This window comes from Ochotona curzoniae, unplaced genomic scaffold (genome assembly GCF_017591425.1).
Source record: "Ochotona curzoniae isolate NIBS_2020 unplaced genomic scaffold, NIBS_Ocur_1.0 contig_4797, whole genome shotgun sequence".
In the NCBI taxonomy this organism is placed as follows: Eukaryota; Metazoa; Chordata; class Mammalia; order Lagomorpha; family Ochotonidae; genus Ochotona; species Ochotona curzoniae.
In genome coordinates this window covers 1,859,385-1,882,215 of record NW_024466390.1, presented here as the reverse complement: position 1 = coordinate 1,882,215, position 22,831 = coordinate 1,859,385, and the positions used below count along the sequence as shown (strand labels likewise).

The 22,831-nt window shown below is 45.9% G+C and overlaps 2 protein-coding genes and 1 non-coding gene across 31 annotated transcripts in view; 1 reads left to right on the top strand and 2 right to left on the bottom strand.

Annotated features, from left to right (window-relative positions):
* Positions 1–18,627, top strand: part of PDSS1 (decaprenyl diphosphate synthase subunit 1) — a 34,049-nt gene extending 15,422 nt beyond the window's left edge. Inside the window, exons 5-11 of the mRNA XM_040988135.1 lie at positions 2,313–2,454; positions 5,084–5,195; positions 5,280–5,389; positions 11,034–11,114; positions 11,221–11,334; positions 15,735–15,815; positions 18,375–18,627. Coding sequence (XP_040844069.1) covers positions 2,313–2,454; positions 5,084–5,195; positions 5,280–5,389; positions 11,034–11,114; positions 11,221–11,334; positions 15,735–15,815; positions 18,375–18,515 — 781 coding nt within the window. The 3' untranslated portion in view covers positions 18,516–18,627. The remainder of the gene's footprint in view (positions 1–2,312; positions 2,455–5,083; positions 5,196–5,279; positions 5,390–11,033; positions 11,115–11,220; positions 11,335–15,734; positions 15,816–18,374) is intronic.
* Positions 5,572–5,675, bottom strand: LOC121161625. Its single transcript, XR_005884703.1, has one exon. It is a non-coding gene; the product is annotated as a U6 spliceosomal RNA (small nuclear RNA).
* A 183-nt stretch (positions 18,628–18,810) lies between the features above and the next one.
* The window catches only part of ABI1 (abl interactor 1), an 86,905-nt gene continuing 82,884 nt past the window's right edge, over positions 18,811–22,831 (bottom strand). For 23 of the 29 annotated variants that reach the window (XM_040988114.1, XM_040988132.1, XM_040988109.1 and 20 more), the window contains one exon: positions 18,909–20,706. In XM_040988114.1, the coding sequence (XP_040844048.1) occupies positions 20,531–20,706 (176 nt within the window). In that variant the 3' untranslated portion in view covers positions 18,909–20,530. Of the gene's footprint in view, positions 20,707–22,831 lie in introns of all 29 variants that reach the window. The other 6 variants (XM_040988125.1, XM_040988115.1, XM_040988126.1 and 3 more) reach the window with 1 other exon arrangement.

The window sequence follows — 22,831 nt, the reverse complement described above, 5'->3', positions numbered from 1 at the left end:
CTTTCTCTCTCTCTCTTTTTTTTTTTTATTCCCATTTTTATTTGAAAGGCAGAGAGACAGACAGACACTGGCTCATTCCTTCAAATGCCTCCCCTGCAGCAGAGGCTAGGTCCAACCAAAGCCAAGGAACTCGGCTCTCAGTCTAGATCTCCTACCTGGAAACAGAGCCCCGCATCCTTGAGCCGTCACCTGCTGCCTCTCGGGGCTGTGCGTGAGCAGGCAGCTGGTAAACCCTGAACAAAGTGAAGTCTTAAACCCTGGCAGTCTGACACGAGCTAGGGGCCTCCCACCTGACCTGACATGGTTTTCTGTGGTGATCTGGCTGTCTTGTTGGCCTTTGCTCTCCTCTGCCAGCCCCCTTGGAAGAATCTGTTCTGATCAGCAAATTCGAGGAACTGTTATCCTTGTGAGCAGTTCCTAGATAAGCAGCAGCACCCGCCTCCCTGATTTCTGGGTGGAAGGTTTAATGCCATGGCTCAGGTGAGAGAACCCTGCTCAGGGTCATAGTTCCATGTCACATTTAAAGCAGGATCAGGAGAGACTCCCTCACTGGTTCAGCTTCTGGTTTAGATCCCTGTTCTCTCAGGTAGCTGACTTTTGTTAATGCTCATGACATTTCTGCAGTGTCTGAGGAGTTAGAAGGAGCACTAGTGTTCTTCAGATGTTCACATTTGATTGGCAAAGCAAAAGTTCTTAAAACAGTCCTGTCCCTTTTCTGTCTTCTTGAGATATAAACTGGTGATATTTGAAAAGAGGTAAATTGCAATAAAGGAAACATTTGGTTAGTGTGTTTAAGTTAGGCATCAAGTTTCATATTCAAAATGTTCAGTTGGTTATTTTTTTGCAGTTTTACTTCTTTGAAATCTAGATTTAATACTCCCTATGGATGATGATGATGATGATGATAAAAAAGAAACTGGAAGGGGAAGTGGGCAAGTGTTGGGCCTGCTGGTTAGAATGCCTGGTAGTGCACCTGTGTTCTCTGTTGGCATGCCTCGTGTTGGTGCCTGGCACCAGCTTCCGACTGCAGCCCCTGCTGGCACAGAGGCTGGGGGCTCAGGCACATAGGCTCTGCCAACATGTGGGTGACTCAGATTGCCTTCCCAGATCCTGGTCTAGGAACCATAGCTGACATCTGGCCAGTGACCAAGGGGATAGAAGCTCTCTGTTTACCTGGGTCTCAAGTAAGAAAAGAAAACCTGGGAATACAACTTGTGATATAAAATGAGCATCTGGGTGTCTTCTTAGAGCACTTATCCTGTGCTTGGTGTTAAACTAGAGAAACAAAAAAAGTTCAGGTTCTGATGCAAATCCTTTTTTGATTGTTGAAGTAGTTATTATGGTAACCATTTAAGGCCATATTAAAAGCTTTTAATAATGCCATATATCTTATCCCCCCACCAAGAAAAAGTATTTCCTTGTTTATTTGAAAGGCAGAGAGCTCTCCATCCACTAGTTCACTCTCTAAAAGATTTTTTTTTCGTTACATTTCATTTTATGACACTGTTTCATAGGCTCTGAGGTTCCCCAACTCCTCCCCATGTCCTCCCCCCATGGTGGATTACTCTACCTTATTGCAGTATTACAGTTCATATGCAGTCATGCTTCTTTCATTGCAAGTATGTATGATGCATAGAGTCCAGCATCTTATTGTCCAGATAAATTCGACAGTTTCTTGTACTCCCTAAAAGATCTTAATGATCAGAGCTGGGCCAGGCCAAAGCAAGAAGCCTACAGCTCCATCCAGACCTGCCATGTACATGCCAGGGACCCATCCTCTGCTGCCTTGCCAGGCACATTAGCAGGGAGCTGTATCAGAAAAGGAACAGCTGGGACTTAAGCCACTGCTCCAGTATGGGATGCCAGTGTCATATACGGTGGCTTAATTCACAGTGCCAAAACTGTTCCCATTGCACTTCTGACAGATTCTCACCTGTATTCCCCATCTGCCCTTGGAACTGAATATAACCTTGTTTAAACTGAAATGATTGAGCCAGCTGTGGAACATGAAGGAGATTCTTCAGCCTACCTTTTTTTTTTTAATCCCCTCCCCTCCTTTTTGGTTTACTACACACATTTCAGCTCTGAATGTTGGAATGCGTCAAATAAACTCTTGCCAGGTCTGCCCCCCCGCGTTTTTGTATGTGTTCTGCAAACAAATGCTCTGCGGGGAAGCCCGAGTGTTGACAGTTTCTCTTAGAGAACCTAAATTCTTGATCCTAGATCCAATGTCCCGTTCTCCCAAGAGGAGAGTGCTGAGGACATTCTAGGCAGCGTCTCTCTGTTTACCAGCCTTGCTTTCTGTTAATCAGAGATGTGCAAGCCAGCCAGCGCTCCATAGCCTTAATTGCAGAAATGATCCACACCGCCAGTCTGGTCCACGACGATGTGATTGACGACGCAAGTTCCCGAAGAGGCAAGCACACAGTTAATAAGATCTGGGGTGAAAAGAAGGTATGGTTTGCCTCTTTTTTTTTTTTTTTTTTCTAAAATATCCTTGCTTATCAGCCGATTTTTGGATCTGATCTCTCAATCAAAAGTGAGAGGTATTTGCTCAGATGTACTGTCGAATGGTTCACAGATATATTGCTGCGTTCTCTCCAGGCGGGTACTTGGTAGTAGGGCTTAGAGCTATGCACTGTTTGCTTTTACACAGGGTTGGTTACAAGCAAAGGGGTTTTCATGAGTAGCCCGAAAGCTTATCATGAACCATCGTGCTTTGACTGCTGGGCTCAAGTTATCCAGATTCACTGTCATCCCTTCAACATTTAAGGATTGAGTGCTACATGTACAGGTGCCAAAGCAAAGGCATACAAAAATTTTTAAAAACAAAAAAAAGAGGAATGCCATTCTTACATTTTTACCTCTATCTACAGAGGGGCTACCTTGTTGAGAATGGCTCATGGTGTATATTACCAACTATAGCATCCTGTAAAGGAAGAGTGCAAAAGAAGGGCTTTTGAGCTGGCAGAATGGTGTTCAAGTTGAATTAATGCTGATGAAGACACACAGGCCCAGCTGAGGCCAACTTCACCCAGCAGGTGTCCTGCCCCACTGAAAATGGCATTCCCTCTCACGCTCCCCCACCACTCCCAGCATCCGATTTCCTTCCAAAACGTCATCCTTATCTTCACAACCATGACTCGTGATTTGGTTGTGAATTTGAATCCTGTACTTTGTGAGAAAGAGGTTGGAGCGGCCAGGCAATGAATTTGTGACAAATCCCTGGAATCTGTGGGGTTGTTTTTCAGGCAGGGCCAGGAGCAAACCCTGAGTAAGAGCCTTGACTTGGACAGGGGAGGTAATCTGGAGATGTCGGTGTGGGCTGCCCCTGGCCTTGTACCTGAACGCAGGGGAGGGCGCTGCTGAGCTGTCCTCGCCTCCCTCGTTGGCCTGTACAACAGAGCTGCCCAATTCCCAAGGCAAAAACTCACTCTCTCGGTGCCTTCCTCTCCAGTCCCGGTGCCTTGGCTGGGTGGGTCCCACCCCCTGCTGTCTTCACACCCCCGCCTTCCACAGTCTTGTGGCTACATTTCATTTGCTAGAAGCTTTCGTCCTGGAGAGTGCCCGGGGCTGGGAATGCCAGGTGCTGAGCTGCTGATCACGGCAGGCAGAAGGTGGGTCTAAGAGGAGACGTGTGTGTCATGGTGTGTCAGATGACTTCTACCTGTGCCTTCACATTGCCACGCCTTCCATAATATGGACAGTGGTACTTCAAAAGGTTTTCAGGCAGATTGAATTAAATGATGGCTTTGTTTTCATGTGAGAAATTTTGAAGTCCACTTAGAGTTTTTTCATAATACACATTATCCATGGACATTTTTAAGATCTGCTATATGCATGGATTTCTATATTTTTTAAATGAAAACAAATATTTTTCAGTTCCTGTTGGTAAATTCTTTGAAACCCTTTCATGATGATTACTTCGTAAAGTATATATCAGTTTCCTATACTAGAGAACTAACACAGTGAAGATCCCAAATGGTTATATTGAAAATTGTATGAATTACTATGAGGCTTAGCATTGATGAGTAATGACCATAAAGTATAACATATGTCTATAAATATGTGAATCAATGTGGTGTCTAGGTAGTGATTTTCTTTTATTTATTTATTTATTTGAAAGTCAAAGGGAGAGTGAGGCAGAAATCTCCCATCCATCGCTTCACTCCCCGGGGAGCTGCAAGTGGCCGTGGTTGGACCAGGCCGGAGCCGGGAGCCAGGAGCTTCATCAAGGTCTCCCACATGGGTGGGTGACAATTCTCAGCCACATGGGCCATGCTCCGCTGCTTTCCCAGAGACTCCCACAGAGAACTAGATTGAAATTGTAGTGACTAGGATACAAACCAGTACCCATATGAGATGCCAGTATTGCAGGCGATGGTTTTATTAGTTATGCCACAACTTCAGCCCCTACAGTATGTTTCATTATGACACATGATTAGATTATTTCTAGCTGTGATCAGTGGGTCATACAAGATGGGTATCTGCTCCCCATCTAAAGATTATACAAATACTCATTACTAGTACTGGGTGGGAAAGATACTTTCTGTTGAAATGATGATCTGTATAATGTAGCCCAAAGGACGTTGAACCTGGAGCCGAGATTCATTGCCTCATTCTCACTGACAGAAGCATGTTTGGTGTGTGGGCTGAGGCGTGTCCCCCCATCATTGTGGCACATCAGCCTTCACTGGCTGCAATGCAGAGTGGGATAAGCAAAGGACATTGGCGGTGTGTCTCACACACCCAGAAGGGAGGCATCTGATCCCATGGTAATCAGAGCAGACTTCCTGAAGGTGGTGCCACAACTGTGTGGACAAGTCCACTGTGTGAAGAAGGGCATGAGCAGAAGGAGCAGGCCCAGCCGCCTGGGCTGAAGGAAGTAGGTGTGGTCCCAGAGAGCTTCATGTTGGTAGGGACTCCCTCCCCAGGCATTTCATTTCCCCAGCTGTGAGGTTGGGAGATGGACAAGGTGGTCTCCCAGAGACCCAGGTCTGACAGCATCCCCAGCTGAACCTGAGGGTCCCACAGTTGCACGATGCCAGCCCCTCTCCTGAGCATTTGCCTTTCCCTCCTCCAGGCCGTGCTCGCTGGAGATCTAATTCTGTCTGCAGCATCGATCGCTCTAGCACGGATTGGAAACACGACCGTTATATCTATTCTGACCCAAGTGATAGAAGACCTGGTGCGTGGTAGGTTGGTCTGATTTCTCAGTCCTGGTGTTGGGGAGGGCAGTGAGATCAGCTCTCCAGTGACTGCTTTCCTTTTCTTTGTAGGTGAATTTCTTCAGCTGGGGTCAAAAGAGAATGAGAACGAGAGATTCGCACACTACCTGGAGAAAACCTTCAAGAAGACGGCCAGCCTGATCGCCAACAGTTGTAAAGCAGTATGTACGTTCTGTCTGCAGCTTGCACATGGCCACAGGGCGCCCGACCCGGAGCTAACTCTCCCAGAAAATGTTTCCACTGCAGAGCCTTAAGATAGCACCCCAAACCCCGCGGGGTCAAGAGGAAATCCTCACAGCCCTGAGACAAACACTTTCTGGCTTTCTTTTCTTTTCTTTTTTTTTTTTATATGGAATGCTTCACAAATTTGTGTGTCATCCTTGGGTGGGGACCATGCTAATCTCTATATCATTCTAATTTTAGTATATGTGCTGCCAAAGCAAGCACTGGTTTTCATTTTTGCTAACTTCTTTTGGTATACACCTGGTAATTTTTTGGTTTTTTTTTTTTCCTCCTAAGAAGTGAATCAAAGTAAGCTTTAGATGTTCCCTTATTTTCAAATTTGCAAATTTCTCACAAGCACTGTTTTTGGTACATTTAACAAGTTAACTGCTGTATGCTGAAATATATTAATTACTTGGCATAAAGTCAAACTTACATTGTAGTAGTGTTGCATGGTAGATGCTCTCAATTTTTTTTTTTTTTAATTTATCTATTTAAGAGTTACAGAAAGGAAGATAGGGAGAGAGAGAGAAATGTTCCATCTGCTGGTTTACTCCCAAATAGCCTTAACACGTCAGAACGGGCCAATCTGAAGCTAGGAGCCTAGAGCTTCTTTGGGGTCTCCCAGGTGGATGCAAGGGACCAAGCATCAGCCATCTTCTGCTGTTTTCCCAGGCTTATTAGCAGGGAACTGGAGCAGAAGTGGAGCAGCCGGGACCCAGACTGGCCCCCATAGTAGCGCTGCAGGTAGAGGCTTTCCATGCCATGCCACGACAGCATCCCCCTCAATATTCTTCCCTAAAATACAACCATGTGTTTTTCAGAACGTAAGTTGAATATGTTGGACTGTACTCGCCCCCTATTTTCTCCCTGGCCTTTCCCTCTGTGTGTCTGTTTCTGTTTTTAAATCAGTATTGTCTGTAATCTATAGATTGAAACACATGGTGTTTCCTGGCCACACTTGGATGACTTGTTAGCCCAGAGAATTGTCCACTTGCACACTTCACTGCACCCAAGAGGCAGTCAGAAGACTGTGTGATGGAAACAGCGAGAGAGGGAGACCTCGAGGGCCAAGTGCCTTCTCAGAGGAAGAGGCATCAGTGGTGCTGGGTGTGTCTGTGTTGTGTCAGGCCCTGTGGCAGTGTGGTCCAGGAAGAAGTGAGGCCAATCTGCTTCCCGGGAAGATCCAGCAGGAAGCCCGGACGAGCGTGAGGGATGTGGAACATGCAGGCTGCAATCTCAGCTGTTTTGGTCCTTTTTGTTGAGAAGACTATTATAGTTTTATTTCCAACAAGTGACAAATGTGTTTAAAAGAGAAATGACTATCTGATGGACACTGACCACTAAAGAAATGCTAAGAATGGCCTGTGTTGAATGGAGTCCCGTGGATCCCTCTTGGAACGTCATGCCCTAGTGGCCATAGGCTCCAGAAAGGTGCAGGGTTCCCCACCCTACCACCATGGGCATCCTAGAGGGGCTCACGGGGGCTGGTGCCAACACCAGGGGGCAGCGCCATGTCCCTGCTGCATACTCTCTGTGCTGGGTCCCTCCCGGAGTCCAAGGGAGGAACAGTCTCGTTGTGTGGTCACTCCTGATCCTGAACACCTGTCCAAGTAAACCATGGCCCAGGACTTGACCATGATGAAGGAGGAAATGCCTCACACTGTCCACTAGGAGGCAGGCCAGCATCATCCCAGAAACTAGAAACCAGAGCCATGGCAGCAAGAAAGCAGTCATGCGATGAGTTCTGAATTCCAGTTTTCTGTATTTAAATGCTACCACTGGAAAGAGTTCCAGAGGTGTGACAGTGTCAGTAGCCTTGGTATTGAAAACACAGAGGCATAGGAGCCCCATGGGAAGGCATGCAAAGCCTGAGACCAAAAAGAGGTGCTAGGGAGTATTGAAATGACCAGGATTCTCATACCAGCATTGTGAGTGGGATTTGGGAATTTGATGGCAACTCGCCAGCTCATCATTCATTCTTCTAAGGACACCATTTCCCCACCAGCACACACTGGGTGGTGAGAGGACATGATATGAGTGGGTTGTTACGGGGTTGTTGTGCACGTCTCCTAGCGATGTCATGATGGGCTGTTTATATACAAGGGACGGCATGCCAAGTGCATCCTGAGGCATACCCGTGAGGTCCAGGTCAGGTTCCCGCTGGGGGTTACTCAGCCACCCAGACTGGGCAGGGATGTCCTGCTGCTCTCGTGCTTTGTCTTCTGATATTCTTTCTTTCCAGCCCTGCCTGTGGCCTGGGATCAGTGTGCGCTCTGCCCGTTACCTTGCTTTCAAAGCTCCAGGCTTCCAGTCATAGACTCATGTTCTGCATGTGAGATCTGGCCAGTGTTCCTCATGCTGTTAACAATGAAAGGGAAAAGTCTGGCGCAGGCTGCAGTCCACCAGCTCCTGGTTTACTATCGTGAAACATCAGTCGGCGTCGTCTTCTTTTTTTTAACTGAACAGTTCTGAGTCCTTCCCAATCTTACATTAGTTTCTCAGTGTGAAGTGCCACATCCGTTCTGCTGGCCAGCTTCTCCACTGGGGTTCGTCCCGGGTTTCCCACCATGGGATTCTGGCTGTGAGCCTCTGACAGGCCGGAACACAACAAGTCAGACTGTCTTTGTCACACCAAGGGACGCATGGTGGCCCCACCCTGTCACTGGGGAGGCTGACTTTGACCACTTGATGAGGGCTGTGTCTTCCAAGTTTCTTCTCGACTTTCAAGTCCTTATTTTGTCCCTTTGTGGGGAAGGTGATTTCCACCATCTGTAATTAGTGTGTTTCTCTTCAAACTGTCAATCTCTGGTTGTAGAATCTCAAAGTACTGACAGTTCTTTCCCCAAGTGGTGATCACTGGTGTGCTTGCCAAACAGCGGGCCCGGTGTCTGCAGAGAGAGATGGAGGTTGTAGGTTGGGGTCATCAGCATCTTAACTGCCCACCCTCCGCCCCTGCCCCTGCCCCCATGAGCCACAATGTGCGGCTTAGGGGAACGGGAGGATCCCAGATACAGCATGGCCCGGTTGTGGCACCTGCTGCTCATTAAGACTGAGTCAGGCTCCTGCCGGTGTGAATCACTATTTGCTGCAGCCCCCGTCCAGGAAGACGCATGCCATCTGCTGATGCTGGCACCTCTTGGCCATCGTGTGCGCTGAGCCTTATGGCATCTGCTTTCCCGTTGGGGAGCTGTTTGTCACAGAGCAGGGGTGCAGAGAACAGGCCTCTCCAAGGTGGGCTTGGTGCCACAGTGGCCTAATCTGTGGGTATGTGCGGGGCACAAGCTGTGTGGCAGCCCATGTGAGTGGGGAGGCGACGGGCACAAATGCTCCTGGCAGTAGCTTCCCACGGCTTGTGCTTTGAGCTTCTAGAGGAGAGCAGAGGGATTAAGAGCTCAGCTCCTGGAGCCAGGCGGTTGGGAGGCTGGTGCTGAGCGCAGCATGGCAGGGAAACACAGCTGCCTCCAGCCTCCATTCCTTAGTCCTGCTGGACTCAACAGCCCAAGGGCCTGGAGCTGGTGGGCTGACTGCACTGTATCCGCCTCAGCCACACAGGCACGCATGTGCTGTTGTGAGGCTTAACAGAAGGAATGCAAAATACATTTGTGACTCACAAATCAGAAGTAGAATTTTATATACATATATATTAATATAATATATAATTTTATTATATATATATTTGTGATTTTAAGGAAGAAAGTTGGGATTTCTGTGTGGCTCTGTGTAAGAACACAGGGTTACCCTGTGAAACAGCAGACCTTCATTCTTGGAGCCAGGTTTTTGGTTTAACTTGACTGCTTTCAAAATTTGTCAATTATCCCCCATCTAAGTTCCCAGATTGTTGAAAAGAGGAATCCCTCTACCATACAAGCCCGCCTAGCCCATGGGTCAGCTCTCTGCAGCCCAGGAAAGTGGCCACACTGACCTTGTGCAGCTTGATCATGCCCCTTGGCCAAGCGTCCCACGTTCTGAGACTCCAGGAAGCTGTCAGCAGACATTCTCAGGGCTGAGCAGCAATGGGACCTGGCTGTAATTAGCAGCAGTGCACGGGCACGGCCCAGACCCCTGCTCCCGGACTCAGTGGCTGAGGAAGAGGATGGCCAACAACAGCAGCAGGCATACTGAGTTCTGAATAGATGCCAGGCAGCTAGCAGGGGCTCAGCTGAAGCACTTCCCCTCCCAGTAACCTTAGTGGAGTGCCTGCGGTTTCTGCATTGTAGCTGAAGAAGCCCTAAGTACAGAGCGATGAAGTAGCATGTCCTGATCATGCTGTAATAGTTAAGCTCACAAAGCCCAAGGGGCCAGGCCAGCTGGGCTGGAGTGAGAGGCCTGAGCCAGAGCTGGTCGGTGGCCAGAGGCTCCCCAAGGCGGTTGCAGGTTGGGGAGCGGGGTGCTTTCCCCTTGGTGGTCCATGGCAGACTGGAGGTGTCCCAAGTGACTTTCTCATTAGCAGTCCATACAGAGATTTCCGCTCCAGAAGAGCAGAACGTCCTCCCCAGCCCCAGGCTTTGTTCTCGGAAAGCGTATCTGGGCCTGCTCGGCATGCTTAGCAGAGCAGAGGGGGAGACAGCGCAAGCAGCCAGTGTCTGCTCACGTCTTGGGGAGTTTTCAAAACAACCTTAAAAAGGACTCTTACAACACAACTATGGGAAACAGGAGGACCCCTGAGGGGTTCCACCAACCCCCGACCCTGCAGCAATAGGATCTCCAGTGAGAACTGAGTCTGATTTGGAAGTGAAGTCCTCAAGGATGGTCAGAAGGAAGGACCACAGGTGGGGAAATAGGTGGCAGTGTCTCAATGCTAGAGATTGGGATCTACCCCCAACATAAGAGCGACATCAATAGATGGCATGGAAGTCCACAGCAGGGTCAGGCTGCCGAGTCCCGCAGCCAGCTTTTCACATATCAGAAAAGTGGATTTGGCATCTTCTGTCAGTGGTCCCCGAGCTGGTGGCTCAGTTTCCTTGGCAGCGGACAGGACTGCCTGAAAGAGGCCAAGCTGATCTGAAGCCAGGAGCTCTTCTGGGTCTCCCATGCAGCTGCAGGGTCCCAAGGCTTCGGGCCATCCTCTACTGCTTTCCCAGGCCACAAGCAGGGAGCTAGATGGGAAGTGGAGCAGCCAGGACACAAACCAACACCCATGTGAGATCCTGGCACTGGTAAGATGAGGACTTAACCATTGAGCCACCACACTGGGACTCAGACCCCAAGTTCTAAGACAACTGTCCTTCGTCCTGGCTTCAGCTCAGCTCAGCTCCAACTGTAACAGCCATTTAGGAAGGGAACCAGTGGATGGAAGATCTTTCTCTGTGTTTACTACTTTCTGTAAATCTGCCTTTCCAATTAGAAAAAAGTCTGGTTCAAGTAGAATCCTTAAAAAGAACTTAGGGTTTAAATTCTGTCTCTGAAAACAACTACTCTGTACAGGTTTGGTCTCTTGTCTGTCATCTCTATTGACTGCACCTCTCCCTCATCTAGCCACCCCTAGTGGAGGGAATAGATATGCAGCTTCTTGTAAAGCCAAGGGCCGTTGGCCTGGTCCTGCCTGCGTAGCACCTGACCTCAGCATTCTTTCCATTTCAGGTCTCCGTGCTAGGATGCCCGGACCCTGCGGTGCACGAGATAGCCTATCAGTATGGAAAAAACGTGGGAATTGCTTTCCAGGTTGGTGCTCTGCTCCCTGTTGGTCATGGTGGCAGCATGCTGGTTCAGCTTCTCCCCCAGAGCATCCTCAGATGCTGCCTTTGACACGCCCCATCTGCCTCTCTAGCTGATTGATGACGTGCTGGATTTCACCTCGTGTGCCGACCAGATGGGCAAACCCACATCTGCAGATCTGAAGCTCGGCCTAGCCACTGGCCCGGTCCTCTTTGCTTGTCAGCAGGTAAGCCCTACAGTGAACTGCCTTCGACACGGGGCTGGATTGGGCCGAACCATGGACTCCCAGCCTGGCTGACAAGAAGGCTGGCTAAGGAAGAGCTGGGGAGCACTCAGGTCGGAGACCACGAAGGCAGACTGACCCCACCTCTGTGACTAAGCCACTGGAACTCAACATTTTAACTCTGTGCTCCTCTTCATCAGTGGTGCAGCCTTCTGCCCAGGGGTGTTTTCAGGATTAACGGAGAATGCTCACAGTCTTGGTAAACGGGGAGCCCTTGTATGCATGTAGGTAACATTGTGATTCACTCTGTTGTAGAGGCCCCAGCAGGGAGAATGGTCTCCACACCTTAACTACAGCAGCGAGGTCTGGCTGAGCCTGGGTCCTTCAAGACTCAGGCATGTGTCATACAAAATGGAAGGTCCATTCTCTGCAGTGAGACCAAGTCACCAGCCCCAACACAAAGAGAATGTAATTGCATGTGCCAAGTTCTGATTTAAAAAATCTGGGAAATTCTCTTCCATATATTGTTTTATACACATTATACACATAATATTCATCAGCCATGTAACATACATGTGTACATGAACCGGCTCCTCAGACATGGTTCATTTCATATAAATATATGAAGACTTTGGCTAAGCATGCTGGAATCCTGCTTGGTTGCGAGTCTCAATTAGCTGGGCTCTGAGGGGAGTAAGATAAGGAACAGGACTTTCCCTCAAGAGGCAACAGGCTTCTCAAAAGAGCTTTGGATGCTGTAGGCTTAGAAACGGTAATAATTACAGCTACTTCTCCTGGACCTCATGACACCGAGTTGTGTCCTCCTGGACCTGGAGAGGGCTGTCTGAGAGCTCCCTGTTCACTAGGAAGCTGCTTCTAAAAAACTTCCTTCCTCCCTCCAGATGTAAGGGGATCCAGAATGGGTGGGGGGAGTGCACCCACCCCCACCCACTGAGCTGACAGTGATCTGTGAGAAGGAAAAATACCATTTTTTGAAAGAATGTGGAGGGGGAAGGAAAAAGAACAAGCCAGAAGGTGCCAGTGCCCCGACCCACAGCTGCTTGTGTGCTTCCCTGGGAAACCCCGGTCACGAGGCACCCACTCACTGGCCAGACAGCACTTGTTCTCATCCGCTCATAAGGGAATGGGGGAGGGGAGTGCAGAGCTTCAGAAAAGGGAACACGAAGTGGCCCAGCAAGAAGTGACGCTGGACAGGACCTGTTTCACAAGTCCATGGGTTTGTCGGCCTTGTAAGACACAGGCCAGAGGTTAGTCAGCTGTATATTTACAGCTCATTTTCAGGTGAAACAGTAAGGCTCAGTCACGGATGACACTCTCATAAAGGGGTGTTATGAGTAAGACATTACCAAGAGTTAATGGGGCTCAGATTAATTTGGGACAAAGCAGAATCCAACAGTGGTATGAGAATATGCAGCATTGCCATTTAGTGAAACTACAGCTGGTCTACCAGGGATTCTTCTATGCGTTCTTTCTAATCCCACAACTCCTCTTTATATGGATGTTATGCTGTGTCTTACACAGTAAGAAACTGATGCTTAAGCCTAGCCAAAATTAAAAAAAAAAGACGGTGAGTGATCCTGAGGAACACAGTGGAGTAGACAGAACACTTCAGGACTCCGTGGTCCCTGCCGCTCGGTCCTGGTCGGACATCATGGCTGCCCCGACAACTGATGGGTAAGCCCCTGATGAGCGGGCACTGTGGCCTCAGAGCCGCCCACCAGCATACCCCGGACGCAGCACACAGAGCAGTGCCCAGGGGCCTGCAGTCCGTGGGCTTCCCCATCTGGGAACTTGGCTAACAGGGCCAGAACAGGAAGTCTTTGAGAAACCACCTTTTCCTTTGCACCTTTGCCCGGTGGGTTGTCTTGAGCTTGGCCCCTGCCAGACAGAAGCTCCTCTCCGGGACTCTGCATGAGTAACATCTCCCTGCAGGGGCTTTTGGAAAAACAGTTAGTAAAGGGGATTCATGGGAGATTTCAGCATTTCTGGAGTTTCCAGAGATGACAGGGTCCTTCCTCGTATGGACATGTGAAGACCAGAAATCTTGTATTAGATCCTTAAACAGACTGGATCCTGACATTTTATCAGAAACAGAACGTTTCGGGAAGTGTTCCTTTCCCTAATGAGACCAGTGAGTTTGCAAGTATCTTTAAAAAAAAGAAATTAAGAAATTGTTCTGTTTCTCAAATGATACATCAGTAGAGCTGAATGTCAGCCTGTAGCTATAGTTGCACCTGCCGTGGCCAGCCCCTGCACCAGCTGCCCGGCGTGTGCCAGCCAGTGACTACTTGGTGCCTTGCTTCCCCATGCTGTGTGGGGAAACTCGGTCTTTGGAGACTGACTTCACAGGCTCTAGAACCTGTCATCCTCACAGGGTTTTTCCAACTTGTAAAAACAGCCTGAGTAAACAAAAATCGCCTTATTCCTCACTCACTGTAGGCAGGCAGGCAGCTGCTGTGCCCTGTTGAGTTTCTCATTTAAGGGATAAAGCAGTACTCAAGGGAAGAATTTCATATCTGCATATGAAAACTGCAGACACTACATTTCCCTGCCCCCACAAAGGAAGGATGTAGTCACACTCAATGCAAATGTTTTCAAATTTTGCTTTCTCTGATGTCTTCTGTAGTTTCAATAAAGGAGAGCGCATTCAAAGAAACTACCTAATCAGCACATTTTACCACACTGGAGAAAAAAGCTTATACCTGTAAACAAGGAGATTTTACCAGGTGCCCAGAACAGAATCCCACCAGCTTTAAGGAGGTAGCTTTCTAGATCATCTAGTTTTACAGTATGAGATTTAAAAACTAGATCAAATGCCTATTCAATCGGGATGGGCTTAGCCCTCTCTCATTTGTTTCTTGTACAGCTTCAATTATTTAAATCTTTTATTAAAAGTATTTTATTATATTCTTGAAGATTGAGTTATTTTACTTGAAAGTCAGAGTAACAGAAAGAGAAGAGGGAGAGACAGAGATCTTCCATCCACTAGTTCAGTCCCCAAATGGCTGCAATGGTCAGAGTTGGGCTGGTTCAAAACTGAGAGCCAAGAGCCTCTCTGGGTCTCCCACGTAAGTGCAGGATCTCACAGACTTGTGCTTCCATCTGCTGCTTTCCCAAACCAGAGGCAGGCAGCCGGATCAGAAGTGAAACAGCCAGGACTCAACCAGCACTCATATCTGGGATGCCAGCACTGCAAGTGGAGAGCTAGCTGGTTATGCTGCCATACTCACCCCAATTATTTTCGTCTGAAAAGACCAGCTAGTAAAGCAAATGACTGTTTTTGCTCAAGAGCCAATTGGTTTCTGGCCATGGCATGTTCGCATCCTTTGTCCATTTAGAAGTTTGTTCAGATACATACTTCACTCTGAAAAAAACATTCTTACTTGTTCATCTGCATCATTTGGCTGAGGTTTTCCTGAGTGTGCCAAACTTTTTTTTTTCTAGAATTACTAATACCATGGCAACCCAGTCATTCCTCAAGCTGTCAGAAACTGGCAACCACTACCATCACTGACCACGCCCATGCCCAGAAGCATGTGACCTCTTACTTCAGGATGCCATGGGGTGATGTCAGCTCACACAGCTTGCTAACTGGTGGCCCAGGCAGGACTGGAGCTGGTATTTAGGAAGTAACAGGATTTTTTTCTCTCAGCTTCCTTCTGGCATTCTAAATAGCTGCTAGCTTGTGGAATGTAGATTTTGTTCTTCAGCAACTTTGCAGTTCTTTCTCCCTTTATGTCCATCAGTTTAATCTTGGTCAGTAACCTTGTGGTTACCTTTAATTCAATGGTTGTCAGCTTCAGCCTTACCTTACACTTGCTGGAGTTTTAGAAACCCCACTTTCCCAGCTCATCCTCAAGTACACCCCTGGAGGCAAGGTCCAAGCCACTATCTGGAATACTGTCCACCTGCTGCTCTACCAACAAGCACCTCAGTTCCAGTTCACTCTGCCCCAAGACCTGCCCAGGTCTTGCCTCAAGATGTCCGAGTGCCACCTTCCCTGCAGGCAGGCAGTACCCGAACATGTTTGTATCACCTGGTAGCAAGCACAGCCCCCACCTTACTGACCTGCAGGGCCAGGAGGGGATTACCGGTGAGTCTGACACCATCAGAAGTTCCAGAAATGCAAACGGAAGACAGCAGGATACTTGGGAGATGCCCTTTGTGCCTCCTGCAGGTCTCACCCCAGTCCTGGCCTGGGGACAGGTCGTTGGAGTGCACCTTCACTGTTTCTAGGCAGGCGCTGCCCATCTCAACTCAGCTGCTTTCCTGTTCCCTGTCCACCTTGACACAGGGTCACTTTGCTGGGTTTTGTGTATGTCCTATAGAATTAGGACACTGATTCTTCTACAACCAGTAACCCGGTTTTTCTTGCTGGTTAGTTTCCAGAAATGAATGCTATGATAATGAGACGGTTCAGTTTGCCAGGAGACGTGGACAGAGCTCGACAGTACGTACTACAGGTAGGACTATTTTAAATGACAAGACAACAGCAGGTATGTGGTGCAGTCCTTCAACCAATGTAATGTTAACCAAAGATTCAATCTCACTGACAAGACCAAATGTGATCAACCTATCTTTTTTATATTTGAGAAGCAGACAAGAGAGGGAGCGAGACGGCCAGTGTTGGCATGTTTCTTTCTCTCGTCTCAGTGCCCACAGTGAACTCCGGCTGGGACCAAGACCAGGACTAGGGAATTTAATTCAGGATTCCCACATGGGTGGCTGCCAAGATTCAAACTGCCACCCGTAAGGTCCAGTGCTGCAGGCCGTGCTTTTACTGCTATACAGTGATGCTGGACCCCAAATAAGTCTGAGCATATAAAAGCCACGTGTTAAGATGGGACTGAGGTGAGCAAAAGGCTAGCTGTTATGAAATACAATAGAGTTGCTGTATGTCTTCCCAGAAATACACTTACGAGGGCCCGGCGCGGTGGTGCAAGTGGTTAAGGTCCTCGCCTTGCACGCCCGGGATCCCATATAGGCGCTGGTTCTAATCCCGGGAGCCCCGCTTCCCTTCCAGCTCCCTGCTTGTGGTCCGGGAAAGCAGTCAAGGACGGCCCAAAGCTTTGGGACCCTGCACCCGCGTCGGAGACCCGGAAGAGGCTCCTGGCTTCAGATCGGCATAGTATCTGCCCGTTGCGCTCACTTGGGGAGTGGATCATCAGATGGAAGATCTTCCTCTCTGTCTCTCCTCTCTGTATATATCCGCCTTTCCAATAAAAATTGGTGACTTTTCTAAACAAGTCACCAAAGATCTTTAAGTTCTACCTAGCTGTATGGATGTGTCTATGTATGAATGAGCTCCTAGTGCCTCATCCGATACATCAATATAGAACTTAGGGTTACTAAAGAGCTGCTCAAAGCTTACAGAGCAAAATAGTGGACCAAAATGAACAGACCCATGAGACAGGTATTTGGCTTCATGGTTAGTTCAGATGCCCTTTTCCACTTTGCTTTTTTTTTTTTTAAATGATTCGGCTCTTCAGAAATTCTAAATAGTGATGGGAAATTAACTCCAAAGAAGGGCTAAAGTGTGAAAGCGAGGAAATGGAGAATTTAAGTAGGAAGGCCCAGCATTTAAAGCGTCATGTCAGGCCTGGCGGCTCAGCCCCACTGCTTCCTGTGACAATGTTGTTTTGAAACTATTAGTTGGGGGCCCGGCAGCGTGGCCTAGCGGCTAAAGTCCTCGCCTTGAACTCGCCAGGATCCCATATGGGCACCGGTTCTAGTCCCGGAAGCTCCACTTACCATCCAGCTCCCTGCTTGCGGCCTGGGAAACCAGTCAAGGATGGCCCCCAAAGCCTTGGGATCCTGTACCCGCGTGGGAGAACTGAAAATGTTCCTGGCTTCTGGCTCCTGGCTTTGGTTCGGCTCAGCTCCAGCCATTGTGATCACTTGGGGAGCGAATCATTGGACGGAAGATCTTCCTGTCTCTCCTCCTCTCTGTATATCTTTGTAATTAAAATAAATAAATCTTAAAAAAAAAAAAAAAAAAGAACAGAAAAGCCCCATGTCAGTGCCTGGGATTCACCCCCAACTCTGCAGTGGAATGCAAAGGCAGGAATTCTCCACACAGCAAGCCTGGGTTGAGCTTCCAGCCTTAGTAGGCCTTTGGGAATGTGGTCAGTCAGTGGGCAGTGGCCGCCCCCCACCGCTGGGGGGAGGGGGGGCAGGGTGTGTGTGGGTGTGTGTGTGTGGGGGGGGGTGTGTGGGTGTGTGGGTGTGTGGGTGTGTGGGTGTGTGTGTCCCCGTCCATGTCAGTGTTTGATGAGAGAACCGACAGGAGTATGTTCCTTCTCATAAACAAGATTCACATTTAAACAGGAAAAGGAAGAAAATGAAAGATAAGGAAAACTAGGAGGGTTGGTTCAATCATGTTATAAAGATTTATGTTGGTCGCAGCTGAACTCAACGTTCCTGTGACGGAGGCAGGCCTCCCCCGCACGGGCACAGCTGGGTTGTGTTCTGAGCAGCTGTTCCTCATCAGAGGCCTTTTCACCACAATGTTAGCGATACTCTAAAGCACTGAGGGATCCTGACCTGCACAGTTAGGCAGGTGGCTAAACTCTGATCCTCCGTAGTAACGGAAAGGCAACAGATAGTGAAAACCAAGAGGTGAAGCAGGTGCCTTGGAGAGATAGGGTCTGTAGATTTTCACTGTAAGCCTTTCTATCCTTTCATTGTATTATGCTTCCTGGTTGGGTTTTTTTTTTTTCATTCAGAGCATATATGTATACTTTATATACGTATTTTAAATATATATATACTTTATATATTGTGAAGCCTTGGTACTAAATGGCTATGATTTGTCTTGCAAATACAATAAAATTTTACATTCTTGGTAGAGGAAGTTAGACCTAAGAGATGATAAGAGAATGTTAGAAACACTCCGGCTATTGCTGTAAGACTAATCTGATCGCTCGCGCTCACCTATCACAAAAGTAAATTTTAATTCACTGGGACAGAGAGGTGAGAATGACAGTCTCTGACATGTGTTTTGCTTTGTTCCCTGCATACAGAGTGATGGTGTGCAGCAAACAACCTACCTCGCCCAGCGCTACTGCCATGAAGCCATCAGGGAGATCAGTAAACTTCGCCCATCCCCGGAAAGAGATGCCCTCATCCAGCTCTCGGAGATCGTGCTCACAAGAGAGAAATGATGACTCTCCCTGTTCCTGTGGCAGCTACCATACCAGACTGTGCCTAAAGTTGTTTGCTTCATGTGCAGATAACCAAAAATCATTTTAAAAACACTTTCCATTAACTTCTTGTTAATGGGTAGGGAATTTTTTTTTTTTATTGGCTAAGTTTTTAAAAAAAACTTTTTCTGTGTAATTAAATCATCTATGTCATTTTAGTCCTACTTGAGATATGTTGATGGTTATATGTGGTACTGTTTACATTGTTATTATCCACATGCAAAGCCATTACACAAATAAATAGTCAATGTTAAGATTCAAATGTTTTCTCTTATTTCGCCTTAGGAGTAACTATCAGTAAAATGTAAGGTGTGCATTTACAACCACATGATCTATATTTAACAGTATCCAAAGTTTCATATAGCAGAATGGTTTATTTATTATAAAAGACTGTACATAAAATTTAGACAACAGGTTATATACAAATTAAGAGAACATTCCACTTAAAAAAGGAACAGAACATAGCTAATCACTAATGATACCTTAAAATTAACAAAGAAAAGCAAAATGTATATGAAACAGTCACATTGATTTGGTAGAAATAATGGTCTTTAATTTTCAGAAGTAAATGTTTGCACTAGGCTTACCATTCGCTATGCTGCTGTATGTCTGTAACGCCCAATACATAACTGTAATTTGAAATCCAAACAAATCTTCAATACACAGAAACCCACACTTGAGTGCTCTACTTTAATACCCTAAGCAATACAGAATTATACACAAGAAAACATCCCTCTAACCCTCGCTTAAATTAAGAGGAGACACACAAAGTGCATGTGTTGCATTTCAATTATGTCAAAGGACAATACAAATCTGTTGGTTAAGTATATCTCTGTTTACTGAATAATACATTACCCACTTTTTCCCCAGTTACTGTATTTTAAAATCTTAGGTTGCTAGTGCCAGGTAATGGATTCCAGAGTGCCTATCCACAAATCAATCACATCTACTTTTACAATGTGTAAAGATACTTGGAATTTCCTTCCATTGAACCAGTGTACAACAGTCCACTATGAAAGTAAAGGAAAGGTATGGCAATCCTTCAGAATTCTGCTTACAGAATGAATGTGTACACCTTGACACATTTTCATAGCTTCAACAGTCACTTTAAAAAAGAAATTCAGTAGACTGACTTGTAAATAATCACCTCAGATTTTAAATCTGCAGAAAATCCATCACATTGCTGTTGGGACAGATTAAGGCTAAATTTTTTCTCCAAGTTAATACGTTGAGAAAATAGAACCATAATTCTATAATAAATCAGTATCTTTTTTTTTTTAAAGTAAGCCAGTGAAGAAAAGGACAAAAACCTTTGGTTCACTTATATATTTATGAATGGGAAAAATTTATAGTTCAAATCTCATTCATTAAAAAACTTAGTATAAATTACAACATTATAGATTAGCCTTGTTTCACATGGAGAACTTAAGAGATTCAATTCATTTCAGGAGACCTAAGTGAATATTCCAGGAAAACAGTACACAAATTGGAAGCCTCTTGGAATTTTTCAATATTTTTCAACACAGTAATTTTTATGCATGCTTGAACACTATGTTTTAAAATGAGAGGATCTGAATAAAAAAGTATGACCAGCACCAGCAATTAAATTTTCTGATTTTAATATTAGTCTGACATAGCATTAGTAACCATGCTCACTGAAACATTTAATGATACAATCTGAATCATAATTCATTAAATATTATACCCCACTTCCCCAGAATATTTAGGCTGGTCATAAAGTTAACTTTGTGTAAGTAAGTATGTAAGCATAATCAGCGACAGCTTCTTGTATAAATTGCCGTGTAGCAATACGCAAACTGCCTCAGATTTATGCTTACAGGTAGACATTCAATTATACCAATAAAACAGCATTTCCCAAAAATATGGGCACATTTTAAAACATTAAGACAATTCTGTTAACCATAATAGTCCCACAATAAGACTGAGTAACAAGAACCTACTTTAAAAGCAAAAACTTAATCAGCATAGTGCATGATTGATTCAACATAGTTCCCCGGAAACAGGCCAGTCACTCGATTGCAGACTCCTTCATACCAGCCGTCGTCATTCTTCTTTATAACATAAATGATTGCACCTTCCATAAAGGACAGCTCGTCATCCTTGTCTTTTGTATAATCATATATTGCAACAACTAGAGTAAAAGAAAGCAGCATGTGAGTGCACTCTAAGCAATATACACTTGAATTTTGAAATTTCATGCCAGTAATATCTATAACATAGCAAAACCAACTACTGCATGGAGACTAATTCCCATTTTTTTCAGTAAAGGCCAACAATATGCCTCAATGACTAGCTTGTTCTTAAGGCCAGGCACTTTGATTAGAGGAAAGACATCTAAATCTTCCACCAATCCTTTTAAAGAAAGATCTCTGGGTTTTGGGATTTACTGAATGTTTTCTTTCTTTTGCTCACGTATCTACAAAGTGCCTCTATCATACACACAAAGCACCATTTCTGACAGTTAATCTTTATTGGGCAAAGCTGAATAGCTAAAAATGAACCAGGTAACAAAAACCAACTAATCTGAAAATACACATTTACTGGGAGGCAAATTTCATTATACTCATCAAAGGATCCATGAGACACAAAGATCTTCCTTCCACTGATTCACTCCCCAAGTGGCTACATCGGCCGGAGCCAGGAGCCTGGAACCAGGAATCTCTTCCATGTCTCCCATGCAAGTGCTGGGTCCCAAGGCTTTGGGCCAAGCTGGATGGGAAGTGGGGCTGCTGGGATTAGAACCAGCATGCCCATGTGGGATCCCAGCGCGTGCAAGGCAAGGGCTTTAGCCGCTAGGCTGTTGTGTCAGGTTTGGATTTATTTATTTTAAAAATAAAATTTTGGGCCCGGCGCGGTGGTGCAAGTGGTTAAGGTCCTCGCCTAGCATGCCCGGGATCCCATATGGGTGCTGGTTCTAATCCCGGCAGCCCCGCTTCCCTTCCAGCTCCCTGCCTGTGGCCTGGGAAAGCAGTCGAGGACGTCCTAAAGCTTTGGGAACCTACACCCTGTGGGAGACCCAGAAGAGGCTCCTGGCTTCAGATCGGCATAGTATCGGCCCGTTGCGCTCACTTGGGGAGTGAATCATTGGAGGAAGATCTTCCTCTCTGTCTCTCCTCTCTATATATATCCGCCTTTCCAATGAAAAAATAATAAAAATAAATCTTTAAAAAAAAAATTTTTTTTAAAGCGCAAATAGGTAAGCAAAGATCCATTAAGACTTAAAAGGACTTTCTGTAATTCTGTATATCTGTAATTGAGTTCAAAATACTAACTTCCTTTATAAAAACAGGCAATCTATAAATATGTTTTGTATTAAAGTTTATGAATTTAATTATTCTCCCCCTTCAGCTCATCTTTATATTTGATAATTCTGAAATTCTATATAATTGCCTACTGTGTGTGAAATGTAGAGGTCATTTTTTTCTGAAAGAGTTTAAGATATTCTGGACTTTGCAGTAGGAAAGATGGCCTCTCCCCATTACTGTTCTGAATTAGAGACTTACAGTAAGGAGAGCTTTGAAGAACTGACCTGAACTCATCACGAGTTAGGCTGACATGTCACTCTTTACCACTTTGTAAAGTATTAATGCAAGCAGACCCAATCAATCCACTCCCCTCCATTTTAATCCTGCAATGGAGTCATTGCAGAAACAGAATAAATACTAAATAATCATCCTAGAGTTACTTTTGGCCAAAAAAACCACTTAAGAAAATCAATAGGGTAATAATGTCAAGAAAGCAATGGAATAAAAGTCTACTGAAGTCTTAATTTATCAGTAATTATGTATTATCATAGGTAACATCTGTCTTTTAGTCCTCAGTCAGAGGGGGTTCTGAGTAGTGTAGATTAGATGACATGACATGGATACCCTTCAGGCTTTCTGTAGAACCAATATTGATTCCTCATGTTCTTAATTCCACTTACACAAAGAATAGGTAAATTGACACTATTTAGCCAGAATAATCATGTTTCTGTTTTCCAGTTCCCAATTTGTAAATGAAACCTAATTTCACTCAGCCCCTCCTGCCTGAACGTTCACATGCTAAGTATTTAACCATAACAACTGGCTGTCTTTTCTACTCTCCAGGAACTTAATGCAGATAAAGAATCAAACACTCCTTCCTATGTGCGTTATCCATCTCAAAGTTTGATTCTGTAATCCTGCTTCTACTTGACAAACATTTAAGGAGCTATCAGATTCCTGTGAAATCTTCTTGTCCCCAACTTAGAAGAACAATGCTTTCAGCTTTTTCAG